General features: G+C 39.2%; 1 protein-coding gene across 7 annotated transcripts in view; it reads right to left on the minus strand.

Annotated features, from left to right (window-relative positions):
• The window catches only part of Srrm234 (Serine-arginine repetitive matrix 2/3/4), a 661,659-nt gene that overhangs the window by 414,353 nt on the left and 222,242 nt on the right, over positions 1-25,064 (minus strand). For all 7 annotated transcript variants that reach the window (XM_090374230.1, XM_090374228.1, XM_090374229.1 and 4 more), the window contains one exon: positions 23,353-23,532. In XM_090374230.1, coding sequence (XP_090230356.1) covers positions 23,353-23,532 — 180 coding nt within the window. The remainder of the gene's footprint in view (positions 1-23,352; positions 23,533-25,064) is intronic.

Genomic DNA, 25,064 nt, shown 5'->3' on the forward strand with positions numbered 1-25,064 from the left:
TCGTGGGTATTTGCCATGGCTGGATTTCCATGCTAGTATCCTGCATTATGTTATTCATGTTGAGTCCCCAGCTAGTGTTTAGAGCTTGATGCCTTTTTGGAAGGGGTACACTTCCAAAAAGGCGTCAAGCTCTAAACTTGCCAGATGGTTTGTAGAGACGTGATTCAGTTCAATAGAGGTTTTCCCAATTTTGTCTGAAGAGATATTTCCATATCGGGTGATGTGGAAGGCTGCTGACTTTAGCGGCATAATTTAGAAGAATTTGTTGCCGAAGGTCTGGCAGCGGTTCATTGGCTTCCGTATATAGACTTAAAATGGGAGATGTACGAAAGGCACCCAGTGCTATTCGAAGTGCACTACGACGAATGGGATCAAGCCATTTCAGTACACTTGGCCTGGCTGAGGCGTATGCAGGAGATGCATAGTCTAAGCGGGATCTAATTAATGAGCGTTATAAATGTAGCAACATGTAACAATCTGCACCCCATGAGGAGATTACTCTGAGAATATTTAGTTTCTTAAGACAGCTGGTACGAATATATTTTATATGTTCAAGGAAGTTTAGTTTTTTATCAAGTATTATACCAAGAAAACGAGTACTTGGTTGAAATGTAATACAACGAGAGTCTAACTGAAGGTTTGGATCAGGATGCACTGTACGTTTACGACAGACGTGTACTGCAGTTGTTTTCGATTTAGAAATTCTGTAGCCATTGTTTTTGGCCCAAGAGACTATTCTATTAATGGTGCTTTGTAGTTGTCTCTCAATAAGTCGCATATTTTGAGAATGACATGAGATGGCAAGGTCATCAGCATACAGGTATGCATCAACTGCGTTAGGTATACAATTGGTTATAGAATCGATCCTGATGGCAAAAAGTGTTGCACTCAGCACTGAGCCCTGGGGAACTCCCTCTTCTTGTACATATACGTTCCAGAAAGTGACGAGTGGAAGAGGACTTGGAAGGATCTGTTAGATAGGAAGTTCTGAATAAATTTCGGGAGATGACCCCGAAGACTAGATTTACGTAAGTCCTGAAGAATCCCATAACACCAAGTTGTATCAAATGCTTTCTCGATGTCAACGCATATCATAACAAAGTGTTCATTTCTTAGAAAGGCGTTCCGAATATTTGCTTCTGCTTTGATAATGAGATCAAGCGTCAATCTACTTCTCCGAAAACCATACTGGCTTGGACTCGGAATGTTTTGAGTCTCCAAATACCACGTTAGTCGAGTGTTAAGTATTTTTTCCATTGTTTTTCCCAAGCAACTTGTTAGGGAGATAGGTCGATTGTTGGATCTGTGTGGTCTTTTCCTGGTTTCGGGAAGACTAGCACATAAGAATCACCAGCTGGTGGGATAATATTCCTCTAAGAAAATTCTATTATAGAGTAGTAAGAGAGCACTTAATGATCTCTCACTTAAATGGGAAATCATTGCGTAATAAATTCCATCAGGACCTGGAGCACTGTTTTTCCACTTTTGTGAGCGCATTAAGCAATTCAGTCATGGTCAATGGCAGATTGTATGAATGTTGGAGAGCGGTATTAAAATTCAGTTTATACTTTTCTGTATTTCATTTTAGCGTCTGAAAGGCTGGTTCATAAGTGGAAACAGCTGAGAGTAATTCAAAAGACGAGCCGAATGCATTAGCAAGTTCCACAGATTCAGAAATAGAATCGGAGCAGTAGCAAGTGGGTATTTGCCATTGATACGTTTGATTTTTTTCCAGACTGTACCAGTATCTGTGAATCTGTTTATTGTGGCAGCATAGCATGGCCATGCTTCTTTTTTACTCATTCGTCTTACATGACGAGCCCTCGCCCTGGCTCTTTTAAACTGTAGGAGGTTGGCTGTGGTTGGATGTTTTCTAAACTGATTCCAGTATTTATTTATTTCTCTTTTAACAATGCTACATGTTTCATTCCACCACATTTTTGGATGGAGTTCGGATTTTAAATAATGATTTCGGGGTAGCAGATTCAGCTGCTGTCATTATTTGTTGTGTAATATAACTTACTGCAGAATCAATCTTGTCAGTTGCAATGATAGTGGAATCTAAATGAGCTGTTTCTTGATATTTAGCCCAGTTGGCCTTGTCAAATTTCCAAATTGTTCTAATGCTGTTGAGAGGAGGAGAACTTGTACAGAAATTACAGATGATCGGAAAGTGATCACTACCAAGAGGGTTGTCAGGAACTGTCCAGTCTATGAGAGGAAATTTTGTTGGAGAACATACGGTTAGATCAATGGCAGAGCTTGAACCAGACGGTACATGAACATATGTGTGATCACCGGTGTTTAAAATAGTTAGATTGTGTTTATCCAAGAATTTCTCAATTTGTACTCTGCAGTCAAGTTGTTGAGAACCCCATAGGGGGTTATGGCCATTCCAGTCACCCAGAATACAGAAAGGAGCAGGTATTTGTATTACTAGGTCATCTAAATCAGCAAGGATGTAAGCGTGGTTTGGTGACAGATACAATGAGACTAATGTTATCGTTATGCCAATGGTGATACGGGCTGCAATTGCCTCCAACAGTGTTTGCAAGGGAACAGGTCTGGAGGGAATTGAAGAGTTTACTAACAGCGCTACTCCTCCGTGTGCTGCATTACAGCAGTTTCTATCTTTTCTATACATGGTGAAGTGTTTGATTGTTATAGATACTGCATCCGTCAAGTTTGTTTCTTGTATGCATGCTGCGACAGGCTTATATTCACTTAGGAGATCGTAGAGGTCATCTAAATTTGCATGAAATCTGCGACAATTCCATCGAATCACTGTGTGCATTGTTGGTTTTAAATGGAGGGTTTGGTTTCTTGCGGCGGATTTTTTTGTTTGCGCCTGTCTACTTTTGCTTTTTCTTTTTTTGAGAAGATTGGCCTACCCGTGTCAATGTCATCCTCTGGATGAATCTCAAGAATTGAATCATCTTCATCTATCTTTTCATCAATATCCATGGTACCAGATATAAATGTAGTAGCTTTGCTTCTTTCAGGGGTCTTGGATCATTCATTTGGTTGCTCATTAGGCTTCTTATCCGGAGGTATTGTTACAGGAGTATTTGCTTCTCGAGTAGCATATTTAGGAATAGGTTTTTCCTTTGATTAGGAGAGGAGTGATTTAGCCCAACCAGATATTGAGATATTTGGAGGGACTGAGCAGTCAGTCTGAGTTTCTAATGAGCGTAGCTGTTGGGAACTGAAGCATATGTAGGTGACTTAGCAGGTACTGCAAAATGTTTTTTAGCTTCTTGATAGGATACTTTCTGCTTATTCTTATATTTCTGAATATTCTTTTCTCTTTTCCATTGAGGGCATTCCTTAGAGAAGGCAGTGGTTACCATGGCAGTTAGGACAAATTTGCATTTCAGTGTTACAGTTTGTGTGTGTGTATATGCTCTTTTGATCCGCAGTTAGCACAAGTGGCTAAACCTCTGCAGACAGCTTGGGAATGACCAAATTTTTGGCACTTAAAGCACCGGACAGGATTTGGAATGTATGGTCTTACTTGAAAGTGTCTGCAATTCTGTCCAGACACGATAGGAGGGAGTATATGATGAGAGCCTTGTCGATCAATTCGGCCCTGGAAAGATTGTGCAAGGCTCAAAGGGTAGAATTTTTTTCAGCCTGGACTGTACTTGTTAACAGGAGAGATTGCTTCTACAGGGATGGGATACACTTAAATAGAAAGGGTGCAAGAATATTTGCTGATGCTATCGAGGCAGTGTTAGGTGGGTTGGAAAACTGATAGCTTGGGGGATACAAGGACTAATAGTTTAACAGTAGCCGTAGGCAGAGGTGAAGGTGATTCTTGCACAACTTCTATTAGAATAAGTAGCGACCTGGAGCGAGGGGGTGTTGGGGGTTTCAGGGACGGATGTCAGTCATCGTGAAACAGGTGGGTATATGGGATGTGTTAGAGTGGCTGGGAATAGGAATAGGTGCATGTATACTTGCATGTATACCAATGCTAGAAGTATAGTAAATAAATTTGATGAATTTGAAGTGTTGGTCAAGACATCAAAGGCGGATATCGTTGGGATATCAGAGACGTGGTGTCACACAGATATAAGGAATGCCGAACTGGAATTTGGGGAGTACAATGTGTACAGAAAGGATAGACAGGATAGGAAGGGAGGAGGTGTTATGCAGTTAATAAAGAAAAACATAAAATCAAAAGAAGTGCATTCAGTTGATATAGATGAACAGTGCACTGTTGAGTCAGTTTGGTGTGACATAAGCACTGCGAAAGCAAAAATTAGAGTAGGAGTGTGTTATAGGCCTAATGACTCGAATGAGTACAATGAACAATTGTACAGAGAAATAGAGTGGGCTAGTAAATCAGAATGTCTTATAATGGGGGATTTTAACTTCCCAGATATTGACTGGAACTTGTGGGTTGGGCACTCACACACTAGTCAGACTTTTGTGGATTTATTGGATGATTGTTTTCTGCAGCAGCATGTTCGAGAGGCAACCAGAGAGAGTAATACTCTTGATCTGGTTATCAGCAGTGATCATTCATGTATTAGGAATTTGCAGATAAAAGAACCACTAGGTGGCAGTGATCACAGTGTACTGACGTGGGATTTACTTAAAGATTTAATTACCATCAGGGGTAAAGGAAAGGGTTTTTGCTTCCGTAAAGGCGAGTACAATGGTCTACGACAGTTTTTAAATTCTGTACAGTGGGATCAACTTACGATGTTACCAACAGTAAATTCTAAGTGGGAAGCATTCAAGGAATTAATCGTGGAAGCTACTAAAAGTTTCATACCTATTAAGAAATACTGTTCAAGGTTTAGGCCTAAATGGTTATCAAATGAACTAATGAGACTCGTAACAGAGAAGAAAAATGAATGGGATGCATATAAATTATCAAGCGACTCAGAAGCCTATAGCAGATATAAGTTAATCTGTAAACAGGTCAAAAAGGAGGTTCGGCAGGCGAAGGCAGATTACGAGAAATCCTTGGCAAAAGATGCTAAGAAAAACAGCAAAGATTTCTTTACTTATATAAACTCTAAAAGGAAGGGAATGAATCTGATTGGTCCACTTGACATCGACGGTTCGACTGTTGATGATCCTGCTCAGATAGCAAACAAACTGAATGAGTATTTTGCATCGACATTCACACATGAGGAGTTATTAAGGTTTGAAAATGGCAGAAGATTATCAAATTGTAGCAGGGTGCTTAATGATCTTGTAATAACTGAGAGCAAAGTGGAAGAGAAATTGTTGAAGTTAAACGTAAGAAAAGCACCTGGGGTGGATGGGATCTATCCAGTTATATTAAAGGAGGCGGCAAAGCAACTAAGGAAACCCTTAGCCATAATTATGAGAGCATCCTTGGACTCAGGGGAGGTTCCCACGGACTGGAGATGTGCAAATGTATCCCCAATTCACAAAGGGGGATCGAAGGGTGACACGAGTAATTACAGACCAGTTAGTTTAACTTCTGTTCCGGGTAAATTAATGGAGTCGCTGGTTAAAGATGCATTGCAGGATCATCTAGACAAGACTGCAGCAATAATTCAGACACAGCATGGGTTTGTTAAGGGAAAGTCTTGTCTAACAAATTTGATAGGATATTATGATGTGGTTACAAAGGAACTGGATGCAAAAAATAATTTTGATATCATATATTTGGATTTCAGGAAAGCTTTTGACACTGTTGCGCATGGAAGACTATTGTACAAATTGGAGCAGAATGGTATTAAGGGTAAGTTGCTACAATGGATAAAAGGATGGTTAAGTGGGAGAAGACAGAGGGTGGTAATCAATGGGTGCTGCTCTTCGTGGACTAATGTTATTAGTGGAGTTCCACAGGGTTCGGTGTTAGGTCCACTGTTGTTTTGTATATTTATCAATGATATTGATGAAGGTATATCAGGCTTAATGTCGAAGTTTGCAGATGATACAAAGGTTCGCAGGGTTGTTAATGACAGTAATGGCAGTGTGCTACTGCAACAGGATCTAGATAATTTGGGCAGATGGGCTAAGAAGTGGCAACTGAAGTTTAACCTTGACAAATGCAAAGTACTGCATATGGGTAGAAGTAACCCCAGAGAAACACTTAAGGTGGTAGAAAATGAAAAAGACCTGGGAGTAATTGTGCAGTCAGATATGAAGTTCTCTGAGCAATGTAGACAGGCTGCCAGGGCAGGTCATGGGGTTTTGTCAATGATATATAGGAATTTTGCTAGCAGGGAAAAGGAGGTGATTATCCCTCTGTATAAGGCAATGGTCAGGCCACGCCTTGAGTACTGCGTACAGGTCTGGAGGCCTCATTTTAGGAAGGATGTAGATTTACTTGAACGTGTACAGAGAAGGGCAACAAGATTGGTGAGGGGAATGAAGGGATCCTCTTACCAAGAGAGGCTTAAGTTGTGCAAATTGCAGTGGCTGGAGACTAGGCACCTGCGCGGTGATCTGATTGAGGTATATAAGGCCTTGAATGGGTTGAGCACGCTGAATTCTTATGGGATCCTTCCACTTGTTCAGATTAAGAACCTAAGGGGGCATAAATTCAAATTAAGAAAAGACAGATGTAGAATAGATGTGCGGAAATTTGCCTTTAGCCAGTGGGTGGTTAATTGCTGGAACAAACTTCCATCTGTTGTTGTGGAAGTTGATAGGTTGAATAAATTTAAGGAGGAACTGGACAGGCATTTGGAGGGAATGGTGTGATTTTTTTTTTTTTTTTTTTTGGCTGATGCTGCATAAGCTCATACATTTGCTTTCTTGCATCACATGCCACTACTACTACTACTACTACTACTACTACTACTACTACTTGGCATCTAAGATAACCAGCTTTAATAGAAGTAGGTAGATTTGGTGTTTTGAATGTTAGTATCACCGTCCGTGTGGGGTCAGGCGCTCCATCTCTTTTAATAACAATTCTTTTGGCTTGTACCACGTTTTGATCTCTTAGTTCATGCACAAGCTCATCCTCTGATACGTTTAATAGATCCCACTCTGATGCCCACATGCCACCTTAAACCCCTTTAGAGGAGTTTAAGGTGGCATGTGGGGTAACCTTCGTGGGAATTCCACCAAAAGTAGAAATTTTCAATAGCCTCTCAGCATATCTATGTTCGGTCATTTCGATTAATAAATCTCCGGATCTTAATCGGCAAACCATTTGTGGAGGACCAGCCACATTTTCGAGACATTTCTGTTTAAAAATGGGGACAGCTTACTCAATGGTTGGTCTTATCCCTTCCTTCTTTTTTTTGTCTCTTAGCATGGGATACATTTGTGTCGTCATGTTCTGGATTATGCTTGTCTAGTTCTGAATCATAAGATCCACACGAGGACTGTTTATTTTTGTCCATCGTTGCTCCTTTTTGTCCTGGGAGGGTGTCTTTCTTTTCCCAGGTTTCCAGCCAAGCCACGTGGAGGCAGGAGCGGTGCCACCAGTGACCAAGCTATAAAGTAAGGTTATAAGTTAGTCCTGTGTACAAGAAGAAAGGTGTCTTTCCTTTCTGTTAGGTACACTAGCTTCTTTACTTTAGAAGAGCAAAATTAAATAACTCTGTAAAAAATGAAAAATAATACTATAAGTATCTGCCGTTCTTTACGAAAAACACGTGAAAATCACTCAGAAATCGCTATAATCACTCGCTTGGCACTCGGGGCCATTTTTGGTAAGACCATCCTTTTGTTCCCTTCACCAATTCGGCTGCCCTTCTCTGCACCCATTCCATCAGATCTAAATCCTTCCTAAAATGAGGCCTCCAGACCTGTACACTACTCAAGATATGGCTCAATGACAAAACCACGAGCTGTCCTGGCAGCTTGTCTGCACTGCTCAGATCAGATCATTTCATATCTGAATACACAAATGTCCCTAGGTATTTTTCATTTTTCACTACTTTGAGTACAATACCAAATAGCTGGTATGTTAATCTGGGATTACAGATTATGGAATACTTTGCACCTGTCAATATTATAAACGTCAACTGACATTTCTCAGCCTATCTGTCAAATTTTTCTTGATCTTGTTGCAGTAGCTTATCATGATTACTGCTGTTAAACACCTAGCCAACCTTTGTATGATCTAAAAATTTAGATCTTAAGCCGACGAGGCTAGTGGGAGCCAGATGCGTTCAAAGCCACTTAGTGGATTTTTTTTTATTTATTGATTTGAAATTTGTTTTTGTATAACTTTTGATTTAAATTTAGTAGAATAGTATTTTTTTGTGATTTTCTGATTAGATTGGTGCATTTATTCTTTACTCGGCCTTGTAATTGAATAGAAACCACAGTCGATTTCTGCCAGCATTCTTTCGATATAGCACATACTAGTAGTTCTACGAAACTTTTAGCAGTGTAATCAGTATCAGCAGAGGATTATAAATTATAGCACTATTTAGATGATTTAATAATTTAACTTGTCACGTAGATTGTAGTGTACGACAGTAATATCCATAGAGCTTTTTGAATCGGTGATTTCGCATAGATAGTTAGCGTGAGAGTTTGAACCAGGTGGGTGGCAATAGATAGTTAAATTTATTATCTATTATAACTAATTAGATTTCATAAACGTAATTTTTTAGACGTGAGGAAATTTGCCTTTAGCCAGCAGGTAGTTGGTTGGTGGAACATACTTCCATCCCTTGTTGTAGAAGTTGATAGCCTAAATAAAATTAAGGCTCAGCTGGACAGGTATTTCGGACGAAAGGAGGGGTGAAGTGAGAGGGTTTTTTGTTTTTTGGTTGATGCTGCATAAGCTTGCTTTCTTGCATCATATGCCTCTACTAATGCTAATTTGGCTTGGTGCTCAGCAGCTATTCTGGTGTTCATTGCTGAGGTAAAAACTTCATCATCAGCCTTCACAAATCCTTCAAATTTGCCAACAAAATCCATATGCTCCTTCAAATTCCCACATTCCTCAAAGCTGCTACCACATTCATCTGCTGGACCATGTCTTTCAAAGATATCCTCTCCAAAGCCACTCTTTCTGAAGCAGTTGATTATTATACTTGATACAATGCTGTCCCAAGCAATTACAAGATTTCAGATAGCATCCTAGACATTCCAATTTGGCTGTGAATTTTTCCTTCCTATGTTGCGGATCAAGTACCTTATCAGGTGGGCTCTACATACTCTCTTGAAGTTAAAAATATTGCCTAGATCCAGTGGCTGCATAAAACTAGCAGTATTGAGAAGTAAAAACAACAGCTGTATAACAATCAACTTAAATGTCTTGGCAGAATATACTGTACAACGATATACTGTAGAATCATCAAAATGTTCCTTTTTTCTGAAGCATCTGAAGAATTCTGAACACTCTTGATAACCAAAACTGAAAAATTTTGACTGTAAGTCAAGAACTTCTATTGGTCTCATAAGCACATGGAAGTTGGTTAACTTCCCAGAGATTGACTGGAATTTGTGGGTTGGTCATTCACACACAAGCAAGGCTTTTGTGGATTTATTGGATGATTGTTTTCTACAGCAGCATGTTTGGAAAGCAACCAAAGGGAGTAATAACCTCGATCTGATTATCAGTAGTGATTCTTCCTGCATTAAGAATCTGCAGATAAAGGAACTACTAGGTGGGAGTGATCACAGTGTGCTGAAGTGGGATTTACTCAAAGAGGTAAATACTGTCAGGGGTAAAAGGAAGGGTTTCCCCTTTCGTAAAGGTGACTACGGTGGTCTGAAACAGTATTTAAATTCTATATGGTGGGACCAACTGATGATGTTACCAACAGCAAATTCAAAATGGGAGGCATTCAAAGAATTTATCTTGGAAGCTATTAGGCTTTACATAACAACTAAGAAATATTGTTCAAGGTTTAGGCCTAAATGGATGTCAGATGAACTAATGAGACATGGCAGAGAAGAAAAATGCATGGGATAAGTATAAATTAACAGCTGATACAAAAGCCTATGATACATAAAAGCTGGTCTGTAACCAAGTCACAAAGGTGGTTAGGCAGGCAGGCAGGCATAGGCAGATTATGAGAAATCTTTGGCAAAGGATGCAAAGCAAAACAGCAAAGAGTTCTTTACTTATGTAAACTCTAGAAGGAAGGGGATGAATCAGATAGGTTCACTTGATATTGATGGTTCAACTGTTGATGATCCTGCTCAGATAGCTGATAAACTAAATGAATATTTTGCATCTAGATTCACACATGAGGAGTTATTCCCCTCTCTGAATAACTCCTCATGTGTGAATCTAGATGCAAAATATTCATTTAGTTTATCAGCTATCTGAGCAGGATCATCAACAGTTGAACCATCAATATCAAGTGAACCTATCTGATTCATCCCCTTCCTTCTAGAGTTTACATAAGTAAATGTAAAGAAGTGTATTAAACTCTGGCAGTAAACTAGATAATCTTGTAATAACTGTGAGTAAAGTGGAAGAGAAATTGACGAAAATAAACATAAGAAAGGCACCTGGGGTGGATGGAACCTATCCAGTTATATTAAAGGAGGCAGCAAAGGAAGTAAGCAAACTCTTAGCCATAATTATGAGAGCTTCCTTGGACTCAGGGGAGGTACCCATGGACTGGAAATGTGCAAATGTCACCACAATCCACAAAGGAGGATCAAAGGGGTAGACAGGTAATTACAGACCTGTTAGTTTAACTTCTGTTCCAGGGAAATTAATGGAGGCACTGGTTAAAGAAGCATTACAGGATCATCTAGACAAGACTTCAGTTATAGCTTTGACACAGCATAGGTTTGTTAAGTAGAAGTCTCGTCTGACCAATTTGATTGGATACTGTGATGTAGTCACAAAGGAACTGGATACTGTTGCACATGGAAGACTGCTGCACAAATTACAGCAGTGTGGCATTGAAGGCAAATTGCTGCTATGGATAAAGGGATGGTTGAGAGGGAGAAGATAGAGAGTGGTCATCAATGGACACTGCTCTTCGTGGACTAATGTTATTACTAGAGTCCCCCAAGGTTCAGTGTATGGGCCATTGTTGTTTTCTGTATTCATTAATTGTATTGTCCAAGTTTGCAGTTCATACGAAGGTCGGCAGGGTTGTTAATGACACTAATGACAGTACGCTGCTGCAAGAGGATTTATAAAATTTGAGCAGATGGGCTGAGACGTGACAACTAAAGTTTAACATTGACAAATGTAAAGTACTGCATATGGGAAGCAGTAACCCCAGAGTATCGTATCAACTGTGTGGTACTACACTGACAGTGGTAGAGAGTGAAAAGGATCTGGGGGTAATTGTGCAGGCAGATTATGAAGTTTTCTGAGCAGTGTCGATCATCTGCAAGAGTAGCTCATGGTGTCTTGTCAATGATATACAGGAATTTTTCTAGCAGGGATAAGGAGGTGATTATTCTCTTGTATAAGGAGGTGATTATTCTCTTGTATAAGGCAATGGTCAGGCCATGCCTTGAGTTCTGTATACAGGTCTGGAGGCCTCATTTCAAGAAGGATGTAGAGCTGCTGGAACAAGTAGAGGGAAGGTCAACATGATTAGTGAATGGAACAAAGGGTTGCTCTTATGAAGAAAGGCTTAAATTTTGGAAATTACAGTGTCTGGAGACTAGGAACCTGCGAGGTGATCTGATTGAGGTGTATAAAGTCTTGAACGGTTTGAGCATGCTCAATGCTGATGGGATTTTTCCTCTTGCTCAGAATAATTGCCTGAGAGGGCATAAATTTAAATTGAGGAAAGACAGTTGTAGGATGGATGTGCAGAAGTTTGCCTTTAGCCAGTGGGTGGTTGATTGCTGGAACAAACTTCCATTTGTCGTAGAAGTTAATAGCTTAAACAGATTCAGGGATAGGTCTGTAAAAAAGCTGAATATGCGGAACAGTGATTGGCATGTGAACAGCCTTGTTTGCCTTAAATGTTTTACCAGGTAAGGGCACACTTTTGAAAATTGACTGAGCTCAGTCTCATATTGATCTGTTTGCGGCGGGGGGGGGGGGTTACTTCTGTTTGAGTACCAGTCATTGTTGTTCTCTGCATGGTAGTGGTTACTGGAGCTGACTTTTGAATTACTTGAGTGAAAGTGGGTCAGTTAAATTGAGCCTGTACTGGTTTTTTGGCTTCTTGTTACTTGGTTCTTGTTTTGTTTGGCTTTTTTTGAAAGTTTTTTTTTTCCTTTTTGCAGAGATGGCAATCCCTGGAGTAGGCAGTATGTGGGTCCTTGCAATTTGTGCTGCTCTGTTTTAGAGTCTAAATGAATGTGCTCGCATGAACCACAATCAGGACTGATGGCTAAACCTCTGTACACATTTTGAGAATGGCTAAATTTTGGGCATTTAAAACAGCGTGCCAGGTTAGGAATGTACAGTTTAATTTGACAATTAAGATACCCTGCTTTGATGGATGTTGGAGGTTTGCGCTATCAAAAGTCAAGATTATGTTCCGAGCTGGAACTAGAGCATTGTCTCATTATTCATATTTCAACTCTTTTGAGGGATTCAGAGGTGTTTAGAGTATTCCCCTCATTTTCCATTGAGAGGGAAACGGTGATGGATAATCATCCAAGGGATGTGACTTTTTGGGGCCATTGTGACTGGCATTTGGCTGATATGTTGTTTATTTTATTTATTTATTTTTTTTTTTTTTGATTTGGTAGTTGTTGGCGCATCGGCTTCTGTGGCCATATTGCACCTTCCAAGGTTTTTGCAGTACTTTGATCCAAGCCCGAGGCGGGAATCGAACCCGCGACCTTTGGGTTGCCGGGCAGGTACTTTACCCACTCGGCTAGCCCGGTCGGCGATATGTTGTTTAATGGCACAAGGGCTACTAAGGCCATATTGTGCCTGATTCTGTTCCATAGTGCAATTACCAGTTAAAATCAGTTAAATAATCCTGTTTGCTTCAAGAAAACAAAGCACTCAGTTAGATTTGCATCATCTCCAATTAGATGAGGTAATGTTAAAGGTTCTTGCAGATGTGAAAATTGTGTTTTGATAATTATTATAATGGTTGCAATCTATTAGAATATGCTTCACCGTAAGTGTAGACTGACAACATGCACAAATAGGCAGATCTTCCCCCATGAATAGATAAATATGGATTAGATGAGTGTGCCCAATGCGCATCCTAGCCAGGATTACCTCTTCTTGCCTATTTGATTTCATGATTGATGGCCACAACTTAGGTTCCTGTTTAAATTGAAGCAGCTTATTGCCGCCCTGAGCCTGCCAGATTTGCAACCATTGCTCTTCACACGTTTTTTTTTTAACTGATTTGTAGTCTGTATATGGCACTTGGTAGTTAGGAGAGCTTGCAGTGATTGGATGTTTAGTGGCTTGATCTGCATATTCATTTACTATGATGCCTACATGACCTGGTATCCAGCAGAAAGTGACTGACTGGTTATTAGCTTGTAATGCAATTATCTGGGATCTGATCTGCTTCAATATGGGGTGGATTGGCTTGGTTGGATTTTTTAATGCTGTTATTGCACTCAGAGTAGATCATAGTTTGCTTACTGGACAGATTAATCATGTGATCCAGAGCTATTTTAATCGCCCACATTTCAGCAGAATAGACGCTGCATTCCTTTGGAAGGGACACAGAACTAGAAAAAATAGAAGAAACTGCCGCTGCACCCACGGTCGTACTTGTTTTTGAGTCATCGGTATATATTTGAAACCAGCGGGAATTTTTAGCTATATGAGCAGCATGGAGTTTCCTAATGGTGAGATCTGCTGCTTGCTTTTTCCCCCATTGTTGGAATGAGAAATCACAGATGGGCGTATAGTCAGACCATGGAGGGTCGTGTGCTTGTTTCCTGAAAGATATTACCCAAGTCTAAATTCCAGCATTGTGTTAACTGTAGCAACGTTATCCCAATTGGCTTGTTTTCATTAGGTTTGTTATGATAAAAGGTGGTCCACTGGGCTCAAATAAGTATGGCAAGATAGGATGAAAGGGAAGGCTCTGTATTTACTGCATAGTTGAGTAGAAACATTTTCCTCTGAAGGTGGAGTGGAGGTGCGTGTGCCTCTATATATAGACTCTGTACAGGGGATGTTCTGAATGCTCCTAAAGCAGTTCTTAGAGCACTGTAATGGATAGTGTATAGCCGAATTAGCACACTTTTCCTGGCAGAGTCATAGATTGGAGCTCCATAATCCAAGAAAGATCAGATTAATACCCGATATAGCCGAAGCAGAGTGTATTGGTCAGCACCCCATGTTGAAGAAGATATTTAATTTTTTCAAGAAAATCGTTCTCGGAATGTGATGTGTGAATTTATTATCCAGGATTAGGCTAAGAACTCTGATACTATTCAAAAGAGGTATGGTGAAATTTTTAAGTTTTAATTCAGGCTCAGGGTTTTTTACAAAAATTAATACAGTTGGATTTTTGTGCTGATAAGTATGTGTGATTTGGTTTTTAGGAGCATTGGCAACTAAGGCCATATTGCTCCAGGAAATGCTGTGGTCATTCCCTGACCTTTCCGCATCCTCTGTATTTGGTGGTGATGGGCTCGAACCCCGGTCTAATCAAGAAGCGTGTGCTACGCACTGCTGCTCCTTCCCACCTGGCTATGGAGGCACCCGTGCTGATAAGTGGTAGCCATTGCGAGACATCCATGGCTCAATTTTGTTAATTGAGACCTGAAGTTGTCTCTTGACAGAATTCATATTTTTGCCTTATCATGAGATCATCTGCATAGCAATATAATTCTACTCTGCTTCGAATATCATGGATGATATTGTTTATTCTTATTAAAAAATAGAGAGAACTCAAAAGAGATCCCCGAGGGACCCCCTCTCCTCCTGGATATGGATTATAGAAAGAACATTTAGATGATTAACCTGAAAGGTTCTGCCCTGGATAAAGCTCTGAATAAACAAGGGAAGCCTGCTTTGTAGTCCAAAGGTGTGAAGATTCCATAGAATACCAAAACGCCATATGTTGGAATGGAGCATCATATGAATTTGATGCTGAAATTTTGGCAAAAGCTTCAGCAAAAACATTTGTATCAAAGGCCTTCTCTAAATCCAAACTTACCATAACTAGGTGGTTATTTCTGACAAAAGGTTTCCTGATGTTTGATTCTGCTTTGGTTAACATATCGAATGCAAATATATTTTGCCGAAAGCCACACTGATTTTTAGGTAAGATGTTATGTGACTCTAGAAACCAGGTGAGGCATTTGAGGACCACTTTCTCCAAGCAACTAGTTAAGGAAATTGGACGATAATTAACTAGATTAGAGAGGTCTTTTCCTGGTTTAGGTATGGCTAATACAAGTGAATGCCTCCAAGAGCGAGGATAAACATGTTCCTGAAAAATTCTTTAATTCGTTGGAATGGAGCATCATATGAATTTGATGCTGAAATTTTGACAAAAGCTTCAGCAAAAACATTTGCTATGTCTTTGGGCAAAGATAATTCCTGTTCATTACTGATTAATATAGGAGAGGATGACAATGGAATTAGTTAAGGAAATTGGATGATAATTAACTAGATTAGAGAGGTCTTTTCCTGGTTTAGGTATGGCTAATACAAGTGAATGCCTCCAAGAGCGAGGATAAACATGTTCCTGAAAAATTCTTTAATTCGTTGGAATGGAGCATCATATGAATTTGATGCTGAAATTTTGGCAAAAGCTTCAGCAAAAACAATTGTTATGTCTTTGGGCAAAGATAATTCCTGTTCATTACTGATTAATATCGGAGAGGATGACAATGGATATTTGCTGTTCAGATGTTGGATTTTCCTCCAGATTAATCTAATATCGGTGTATTTTGTGGTAGCGAACTGTATCCAGGAATATTTTTTGGGTTTCCTTCTTATTTGTCGCACTTTGGCATTAAGTCTTGTAAATAATAAGGTTAACAGTAGTGGGATGCTTGTGGAAAATATTCCAAGCTTTATTCTTTTCTTTTTTTGCTCTATTACATTCATCGTTCCACAAGTAGTTTTTGTGCCTGTGTGGACAAGTTGATACCTGAGGAATAGTTTTATCAGCTGCTGCTGCTAGTATCTGTGTAGTGACATGGTCAGTGGCTTCATCTATTGACAGATTCTGAATCACGTGTTTATCTAAAGCTGTACTTAAGGAAAACTTCGCCCAGTTTGTCTTTGAGAATTTCCATCTTCTGCAAGTTTCCCCGATAAGTGGAGACAGTTTGGAATCTACAAATAATAGGAAGGTGATTGCTGTTATGTAGATTATCCAAAACTATCCAATGTATATTTGAGTACAGTGTGGAGGAGTGGAAAGATAAATCTATGGCAGAAATATTTCCTGTGGGAAAATGCACATGAGTATGTGCATCGGTGTTCAGCAGAGTTAGATTGTGTGTATCCAATAATGTTTCTATTAGTTGCCCTCTTTTATCCAAACGTAGACTTCCCCATAATGGACGGTCCATTAAAGTAACCCATCAAACAAATAGGAGGTGGTATCTGGGCAAGGAGCTCATCAAAGTCTCTGAGTGCGGTTCAGAGGAAGATAAACAGATACAAGAGAAAAAATTATTCCAAGTTCTATTCCTACAGCAACAACTTCTAAATTAGTTTTTTAAAGGATTTGCCTAGATGGATTAGTAATGGATACTAAAACTGCTACACCTCCATGGGCTGCAGTTGCTGCAATCCTGTCTTGCCTGTACAAAGTATATTCCTTTATTGAGGGGGGGTCACTTGTGGAGTTAAATATGTTTCCTGTAAACAAATGCCTGCTGGATTGAAATCGCAGATTAGGTCATACTGTTCATCTGTATTAGTACACAGTCCTCAACAATTCCATTGTAAAATGCACTGCATTGTTTAGTTTTAGTGGCAGGATGATCCGATTGCTTTTTAGAGTAGGCTTATAGCGATCTATTTTAATTTTATCATTTTTAGGAAAGGTGGGCCGTCCAGTGTCCATATCTTCTTCAGCATAAATTTCTAATAAAGGTTCTTCTTGAGTTTTGTCATCTATATCCATTTCTGGAGTATTAACTTGGCTCTTTGTAGAAGATTCAGCTTTTGCCATCCTGTAGAGGGGATGGAAATTGGGCCATTACATCTTGCCATCCACTAGTAGAGGGGATGGAAATTGGGGTATTACAAGTCTGGTCTTTGTTGTTTTGCTTCAAAGATGGCAGAGGAACTGAAAGCAGAGCCCTAACCCATTCAGCAAGCGATATGTTAGGTGGAACTGATTCATTGGTTTGTGTAGCAACAGAACAATATTTCTTTGTAACATATGCATATGTGCGTGCAGGAATATCTTTCAGTACTTGTCGTCTTGCTTCCTGATAGGTCACTGCGTTCAACTTTAAATTTCTGTATTTTTTTTCCAATTTTCCACACAATTTTTAGAATATGCAGGATGATCTTCCTTGCAATTTGGGCAAACTGGATATGTACAGTCTGTTTGAGTGTGATCGTGGGATCCACTTTTCGGGCACATTGTGTTTCCTTGATATGTCTGAGAGTGTCCGAACTTCTGACACTTATAACACTGCATTGGATTTGGTATATAGGGGTGGATATGGCAATTTAGATAACCAGCTTTAACAGTATTTGGTAAGTTTGGGGTTGGAATGAGATTGCCATCCCTACAAGTCAAAATTCTCTTAGCTTGTATGACCTTTTGATCTTTCAGTTCCTGCACAAGCTCCTCTTCTATTACATTCAACAGAACCCACTCAGAGAACACCTTTGGAACTATTTAGTGTGGTGTTGGGAGAGATTTTAACAGGAATTCCTCCAAATGTTGTGAGCTTTAACAGCAGTTCTGAATGTTTGGACCGTGTGGTCTCAACGAGTAAATCCCCTGACTGTAATCTTTTGACCCTCTTTGCTGATCCAGCAGCATTTTCTAGAAATCTTTATATGATAAATAGAGAGAGTTTATTCAATGGCTGACTACTTAAAGAATGGATAATGAGGAAAGTTGGATACTCTGCTTAGTGATTATCTTTTTTAAGCGCTTATTTTGCGCACTTCCTTGATCTGAGTTATACCAATCTGTGGTATTTGAGCTCGGAGGCTCTAATGATAATTTTCTTTATCTATGCAATCTATCAACTCCTTTTCGCCCAACTTATTGGCCCCCGCTACGGGGAGGCAGGAGCAGTGCTGCAAGGAGACCAAGCAGTTTAGAAAAATTAGTTCATTAGTAAAAAAGAAATACAGTGGATTCCGGTTATTTGGGCCACAGGTTAATCGGGGCAGCCGTTTATTTGGGGCAAATCTTAAAAAACAGAAACCAATCGAGAAAATAGTCAGGGTTTACTTTGCTTAATTGGGGCAGCATGCTGTTTAATCAGGGCGGGAGACCGCAGCACTGGAGATTACCCTACGATTGTATCCGACGGTACAACGTGGTTCGGTCGAAATTCTGGAGGTCACAACCATAAAACAATAAAAACAATTAGCAGTCACCTGTTTATTGGGCTTTTCTGTTAGTGCAATCTATCATAAACGAATAGTAAACTCGATCTTACTGAATTTGCGATAATACCGACAGCTGGAATTCTGTGGGTTATTATGGCGAAATGTGTTTACACTAACATGAAATCTTAAATCACATAAAAAAATTAATTTTCAAAATCTTCTCTTCATTCCTATTTTTAAAGCTTTGTAATTTGTTACTCCGTTCTCACTTGCGCGTATCATGTTACTTGCAATTTGTGTGTGCTGTGTTCTTTGTTATTGATTGCTTACCTTTTTACTGTTTTTAATTTTAACCCCCCCCCCAACAAATGTGTGAACAGAAATGTCAACTAGTTTGTATGTACATATTACAGTATGTATTAATTATTCCGATTTTCACATATCGTTTAATTTTTTAATTGGTAAGATAATAAAGGGTAAATTTGTGCTTAATATATCTTTGCTTTTATAGCCTGTGGATAACATTACTCCTATTTTCGCTAATTAGAATTGCTGTTTAATAGAATTAAAATTCAATTCACAAATGTGATCACAATGACTGACGCTTACTGCACATCGTATAGTGAACGGTACTTTACTATGTTGAGTTCGTTGTAATGTGATTTGATTGTACAGTGAACCAATTGTAGGGGCGTGGGGTACATTGTAGTTTTAACTATTTACGTGAAACTTCGGATAATTGGGGCAACCGCTTCATCGGGCCAAAATGCACTAGTCCCGATGTGTCCCAAATAACCGGAACGGATTGTATAATAAAGAAGAAAGGTGAATTTTCCCTCTTTGTTCTTACTTGAGGCTTTTCAAGTGTAGAACTGGTTTATAAATGAACTGCTGATAGTAAATGATATAACTTAAAAAGAACTTTTATCACTGGATAAAATCGCTGTTTAATTCGCAATAGAAATGCTTGACCTCGAATACGTTTGGCACCTGGGGCCGATTAGCATTTATCTGAGACCTCAACAAGCAAGTTGCCAGATCTAAGACATTTGGTTGTTATTGGTGATCCTATTAGATTTACTAGGTATTTCTTAATTTTAAAAAGTGAGAGACTACCTATAGACTGTTCTTGAGTAATAGAGTGCAATACAAGATGCACTGGTGCCTCCGTAACCAGGTGGGCAGGAGCAGCAGTGCGTAGCACACGCTTCTTGATTTAGACCGGGTTTCGAGCCCGTGACCACCAAATACGGAGGATGCGGAAAGGTCAGGAAATGATCATCGCATATCTCCGGAGCAATATGGCCTTAGCTGCTAATGCTCTTAAAAAAAAAACCAAATAACAATAATCATAACAAGATGCACTGGAGCTCTTCTTTTAACAGTGTCAATTTCTTGGTGTTTAGCACTGTATAAGTTGGAGTCTTATATCTCATGAGTAGTCACATTAGAATCCCTAAGTCCTGTAGAGGAAATCACTTTGCTCTTTTGGCCCAGGAGAAATAACTTTTCTTTCCAGGTTTCTGGCTCCCATCATGGGGAGGCTGGAACAGTGCCACAAGTGCAACCAAGCGGCAACCAAGGTGAATTTCTCTTCTGGAACTCTGCCTACTTCTTGTAGTGCAAAAAGTTATGCAAACAAATAAATAAAGAAAACTGTATTTAAAACCAAAATAAAACTATTTGCAATGGTACACTCATTATAGGAGTTGCTTGGCCTTAACTCTGTTTTTCCTGCCTTCAAAAGTGTGTGTTATTTTATTTAAATTGACTTTTAATTAATATTGTAATTAACAAGAAAATTGCTAGCTAAGCTGAAAATGCTGCAAAAAAGTTATTTTTTAATACCCATGTGTAATCCATATCTGTGCTAATTTTCTGTAGTTGTTTATATTGGCACAAGTTTCCTGTGCCCATGGCTGTAAAACATTAAGGACACGTGCACAATTTCTTGCATATTACAGAAATACACTTTATATACACCGATGAGCCAAAACATTATAACCACCTACCTCATATGATGTTAGTCCTCCATGTGCAGCCAAAACAACTCGTACCAGGCAAGGCATCGATGTTACAAGATTTCTAAATGTGTCTTGTGGTATCTGGTACCAACGTGTAACCAGCAGATCTTTTAACTCCTGTAGATCTGTGGTTGAGACACCGCAGATCAGAGTTGCTCTTCCAACACAAACCACAGATGCTCGATGGGAGTGATGTCTGGGAAATTTGGAGATCAAGGCAATACCTGGAAGTCTTCCTCATGTTCCTCGAACCAGTCTCGAACAATCCGGGCGGTGTGGCATGGTGCATTATCCTGCTGAAAGACAGCATCCCCAGAGGGGAAGACTGTTGCCATGAAAGGGTGAACCTGGTCAGCAATGATGTTTAGGTAGGTGGTAGGCATCAGAGGGCCAGGCACATGGATGACTGGACCCAGAGTATCCCAGCAGAACATCACCCAAAGCATGACACCGCCGCCACCAGCTTGTTTTCGTCCAACGGTGCATCATCCAGGTGCCATCACTTCTCCAGGTAAACAATGCACACATAACCAGCCATGCACATGGTATAACAGGAAACGTGATTCATCGGACCAGACAACCTTCTTCCAATCACTCAAGGTTCAGTTTCAATGCTCGCATGCCCATTGTAGGCGCTGTCACTGGTGAACCGCAGTTAGCATGGGCACTCAGAGTGGCCTGCAGCTATGCAGCCCTATTTTCAGCAGGGTTCGATGTACTATGCGTGTGTTGTGACACATTACTCCCATCACCAGCATTCCAATTACCAGCGAGTTGCGCCACAGTTGCCCTCCTATTGCCACGTACCATCCGGGAGAGCCTTCGCTCACCTTGAGCATCGATGAGCCGTGGTCGTCCAAGACCGTGCCACCGGTTCGTGGGTTTCCCCTCCTCAGACCACTTTCGGTAGGTACTAACCACGGCTGACCATGAGCAACCCACCAGCCGTGCCAGATATGCTCTGACCCAGTTGTCTGACCATTATAATTTGGCCATTGTCAAATTCGCTTAAGTCCACTGCCTTTCCTATCTGAAGAACAAGAGTAACGTTGATTAACGGAACTCAGCATCAGGTGCTTTTTTTTATACCATGTCCCAGCCTGAGCATGTGCCGTAGTTCACCTGCAGTTGCTTCGATTTGTATTGTAATTTTAAATAATGAAAATATAAAACATGAACATTAATTGCAAAAAATTAATGTTAAACATTCATAAATACCGCATTCCAAACCACATGTGTAGCTATACAATACAGTGCACCTTGCTTTATGATATTAATCAGTTCCAGAGACACCATCGTATTGTTAAAATATCGTAATGTGAACCGAATAACACATTGTTTTTTGGTAATTCATTTCAAGATCTAGGAAGTTGAAATTTTCGCTGTATAACTAAACTATTTATCACTCTAAAATATCATTTATAAGGTCATGAGCATGACTTTAAGGCCATATAAAAGGTCGTGAGCGTGGTTTGTAAATTGTATTAGTTACCAATTCAGATTATTAAAATGCACACTTTCATCGTTATCATTATATTTACATTATAAGAATCAATTTTAAACGCCTTTGTGATATTTTTCTAAAGCACATTTCTGGAGGTCACGACCATAAAACAATAAAAACAACTGCACTTTCGTTTGGGCTTTTAAGCAATTATAAACGGGTAGTAAACTCTATCTTATTGCATTTGCAAAAATACCAATAGCTGGAATCATGTGGTTTTTTAATTATTAAGGTGAAATGTGTTTACCCTTTATTGAAATCTTCAATCATATAAAAAACAAATAAATTTTCAGAATCTTCTCTTCATTCCTTTTTTTTAAGCTTCATAAACTTGTTACTCCACGTGTAGCGTGTTAGTTGCAATTTGTGTGTACCATTAAAAAATGCTTATGCATGCAATTGTGAAATTTATAATTAAAAGAGAAGATTATCTTGGAAACAAACGCCTTGTGAAACTTATCTGAAGAAGACGACTCCTTGTGCAACAAACCAAAGAGTGCCGAGCCAATAGCGAGTGATCAATGAGTCTGCATTTAGTCGATGATGATGAAGAATAAACATTCTTTAACATTTGTAAGTCGTAAATAATTTTTCTATTATTATAATTTGCTTGATTTTACAGGCTTCGTTTTCATTTCTTTTAATAAATCAATCATTGTTTAAACATAAACTAATCAGCTAACTAATTTCATTGCTGAGAATGTAACCCCTATTTTTAACCTTATGTCTACGGGAAATAAATTCCTGCTTTACGAGTGTGCACTGGGAACAAATTAACTCGTAAAGTCGAGAACTACCTGTATATTTATGTTATTAAAGTTTATATCTAATGGTTTAAATGTTACTGTTATATAGAGAAATGCCACTTTAAAATCAGAAAGAAACACTGGTCATGCAATCAAATTGAATTATTTACATTATTTCCAATGGATAAATCTCCCTGCTTAATATCAGTAAGCATGCAATGCCTGTAATGGTCTCCCATCAAAATTTCAGAATGAAGCAAACATCCCTGTGTGTTCCAATCTTTTTGTTGCATGCTGTTCTTTTTAATACCATCGAGAGTAGAATGGAGAAGTTTTTAAAGGATCACCTGCTACTGGTGAGAGAGAGAGAGAGAGAGAGAGAGAGAGAGAGAGAGAGAGAGAGAGAGAGAGAGAGAGAGAGAGAGAGAGAGAGAGAGAGAGAGAGAGAGAGAGATATAAGTGAGATGTTTGTAAAAGCATATGACACTTATTTTAACCCAAGTAAGTATAAAAATCTGAGTGTGCAGCTTTGTTTTCAGGATAGATGTGCCTGTTGCAATAATTCCTCAGTAAAGTGGCCAAGTACCAATTGAAATACTTTACCTCATGCAACCCTATACTTGGAACACAACAAGTATGGAATGCACTGCAAATCTCACATGAAGTAACATTTACAGAAAAAGAGATATAGTTTTTCTGTTGAAGAGAAACATATTTCAAAGAACTGAATAGGGAAAAAAAATAATTTTTATTTGAGTTAGTACTCACGAATATTTTTTCTGTGTTTCACCATCAGCAGTTGCAGCAGCAGCAGCTGCTGCTTCCTTTGCCTTACGCTCTGGATCTAAGGAACTACCTTCAACAAAGAACTGACTTATTCCTAATGCTTCTTTCAGTTTCTGATTTTTCTCTTGGTTTGTTTCTGCCATCTGGTGGTTCTCTTTAACACTATAACAAATGCAAAACAATTTTACAAATTTAAAATAAGATTATTGATTTCATTTCTTTTCTTATAATAGAAATAGCATAGATATTTCATTGAAGTTGTTGAAATAAAATAAAAGAGTTATATTTTGTTAGATTCAAGTTTTGATCATTAGGGTCGTTCTGTTCCTGCTGAAGACCAAGTTCAAGTACTCAGCAGTAAGGCTGGAGTTTATATTCAACTTAAAAGAAGCACATTATCCATTATTTTATCTAAGTTGATAATAACCAGGACAGCTGTTTCAAAGATACTGGCTTCACACCAGATGCGAGCAGATAATAATTAAGTGAGCATATAATTATCCTGATGACAAAATTCTAACACACTAAATTGTACCATTTTTATTTGATTTATTTTCCTTAAGTTAGTAATGTAAATAAATTGTAAATGTAAAATGAACAAGAGAATGAGGGGAAGAATACCGGAGAATTACATTTCACATTATTATTTCATATTCTTATCAGAGACAATGGAAATAAAGTTATTAGCATTAGTTGAGGCATATGATGCAAGAAAGCAAGCTTATATAGCATCAGCCAAAAAATAAAAAAAACCACATCTTCCCATTTCACCCATCCGGTCACTCCAAATGGTTGTCTAGTTCAGCCTTAAATTTATTTAAGCTATCAACTTCCACAATAACAGATGGAAGTCTGTTTCAGCAATCAACTACCCACTGGCTAAAGGCAAACTTCTGCACATCTATTCTACAACTGTCTTTCCTCAATTTCAATCTATGCCCCCTCAAATTCTTAATCTGAGCAAGCAGAAGTATCCCATCAGCATTGAGCCTGCTCAAGGCCTTATGCACCTCAATCAGATCACCTCGCCGGTGCCTAGTCTCCAGATGCTGCAACTTGCAGAATTTAAGCCTCTTTTGGTAAGAGCACCCCTTTGTTCCTCTCACCAATATCGTTGCCCTTCACTGTACTCATTCTAGCAACTCGACATCCTAAAATGAGGCATCCAGACCTGTACACAGTACTCAAGGTGTAGCCTGACCATTGCCTTTAACAAGCGGATAATCACTTCCTTGTCTCTGCTAGCATAATTCCTATATATCATTGACAAAACTCCATGATCTGCTCTGGCATCCCATCTGCATTGATCAGAGAACTTCATATCTGACTGCACCAATGGTCTTTTTCATTTTCCACCTCCATGAGTGTAGAACCACACAGTTGGTACATTTCTCTTGGGTTATTGCTACTCATATGCAGTACATTGCATTTGTCAATATCCAATATCTTCAGTTGCCACTTCTCAGCCCATCTGCCTAACTTATATAGATCCTGTTGCAGTAGTATGCTGTCTTTACTGTCATTAACAACACTGCCAACCTTTGTACCATCTGCAAACTTGGACATTTTTGTGTGTTAAGCCTGATATATACCTTCATCGATATCATTAATACACAAAACAACAATGGGCCCAGCACTGAACCCTGGGGGACTCTACTAATAACATTAGTCCACGTAGAGCAGTGTCCATTTAT

The sequence above is a fragment of the Mastigoproctus giganteus genome, chromosome 5, assembly GCF_048544385.1.
Source record: "Mastigoproctus giganteus isolate SK-2022 chromosome 5, ASM4854438v1, whole genome shotgun sequence".
In the NCBI taxonomy this organism is placed as follows: domain Eukaryota; kingdom Metazoa; phylum Arthropoda; class Arachnida; order Uropygi; family Thelyphonidae; genus Mastigoproctus; species Mastigoproctus giganteus.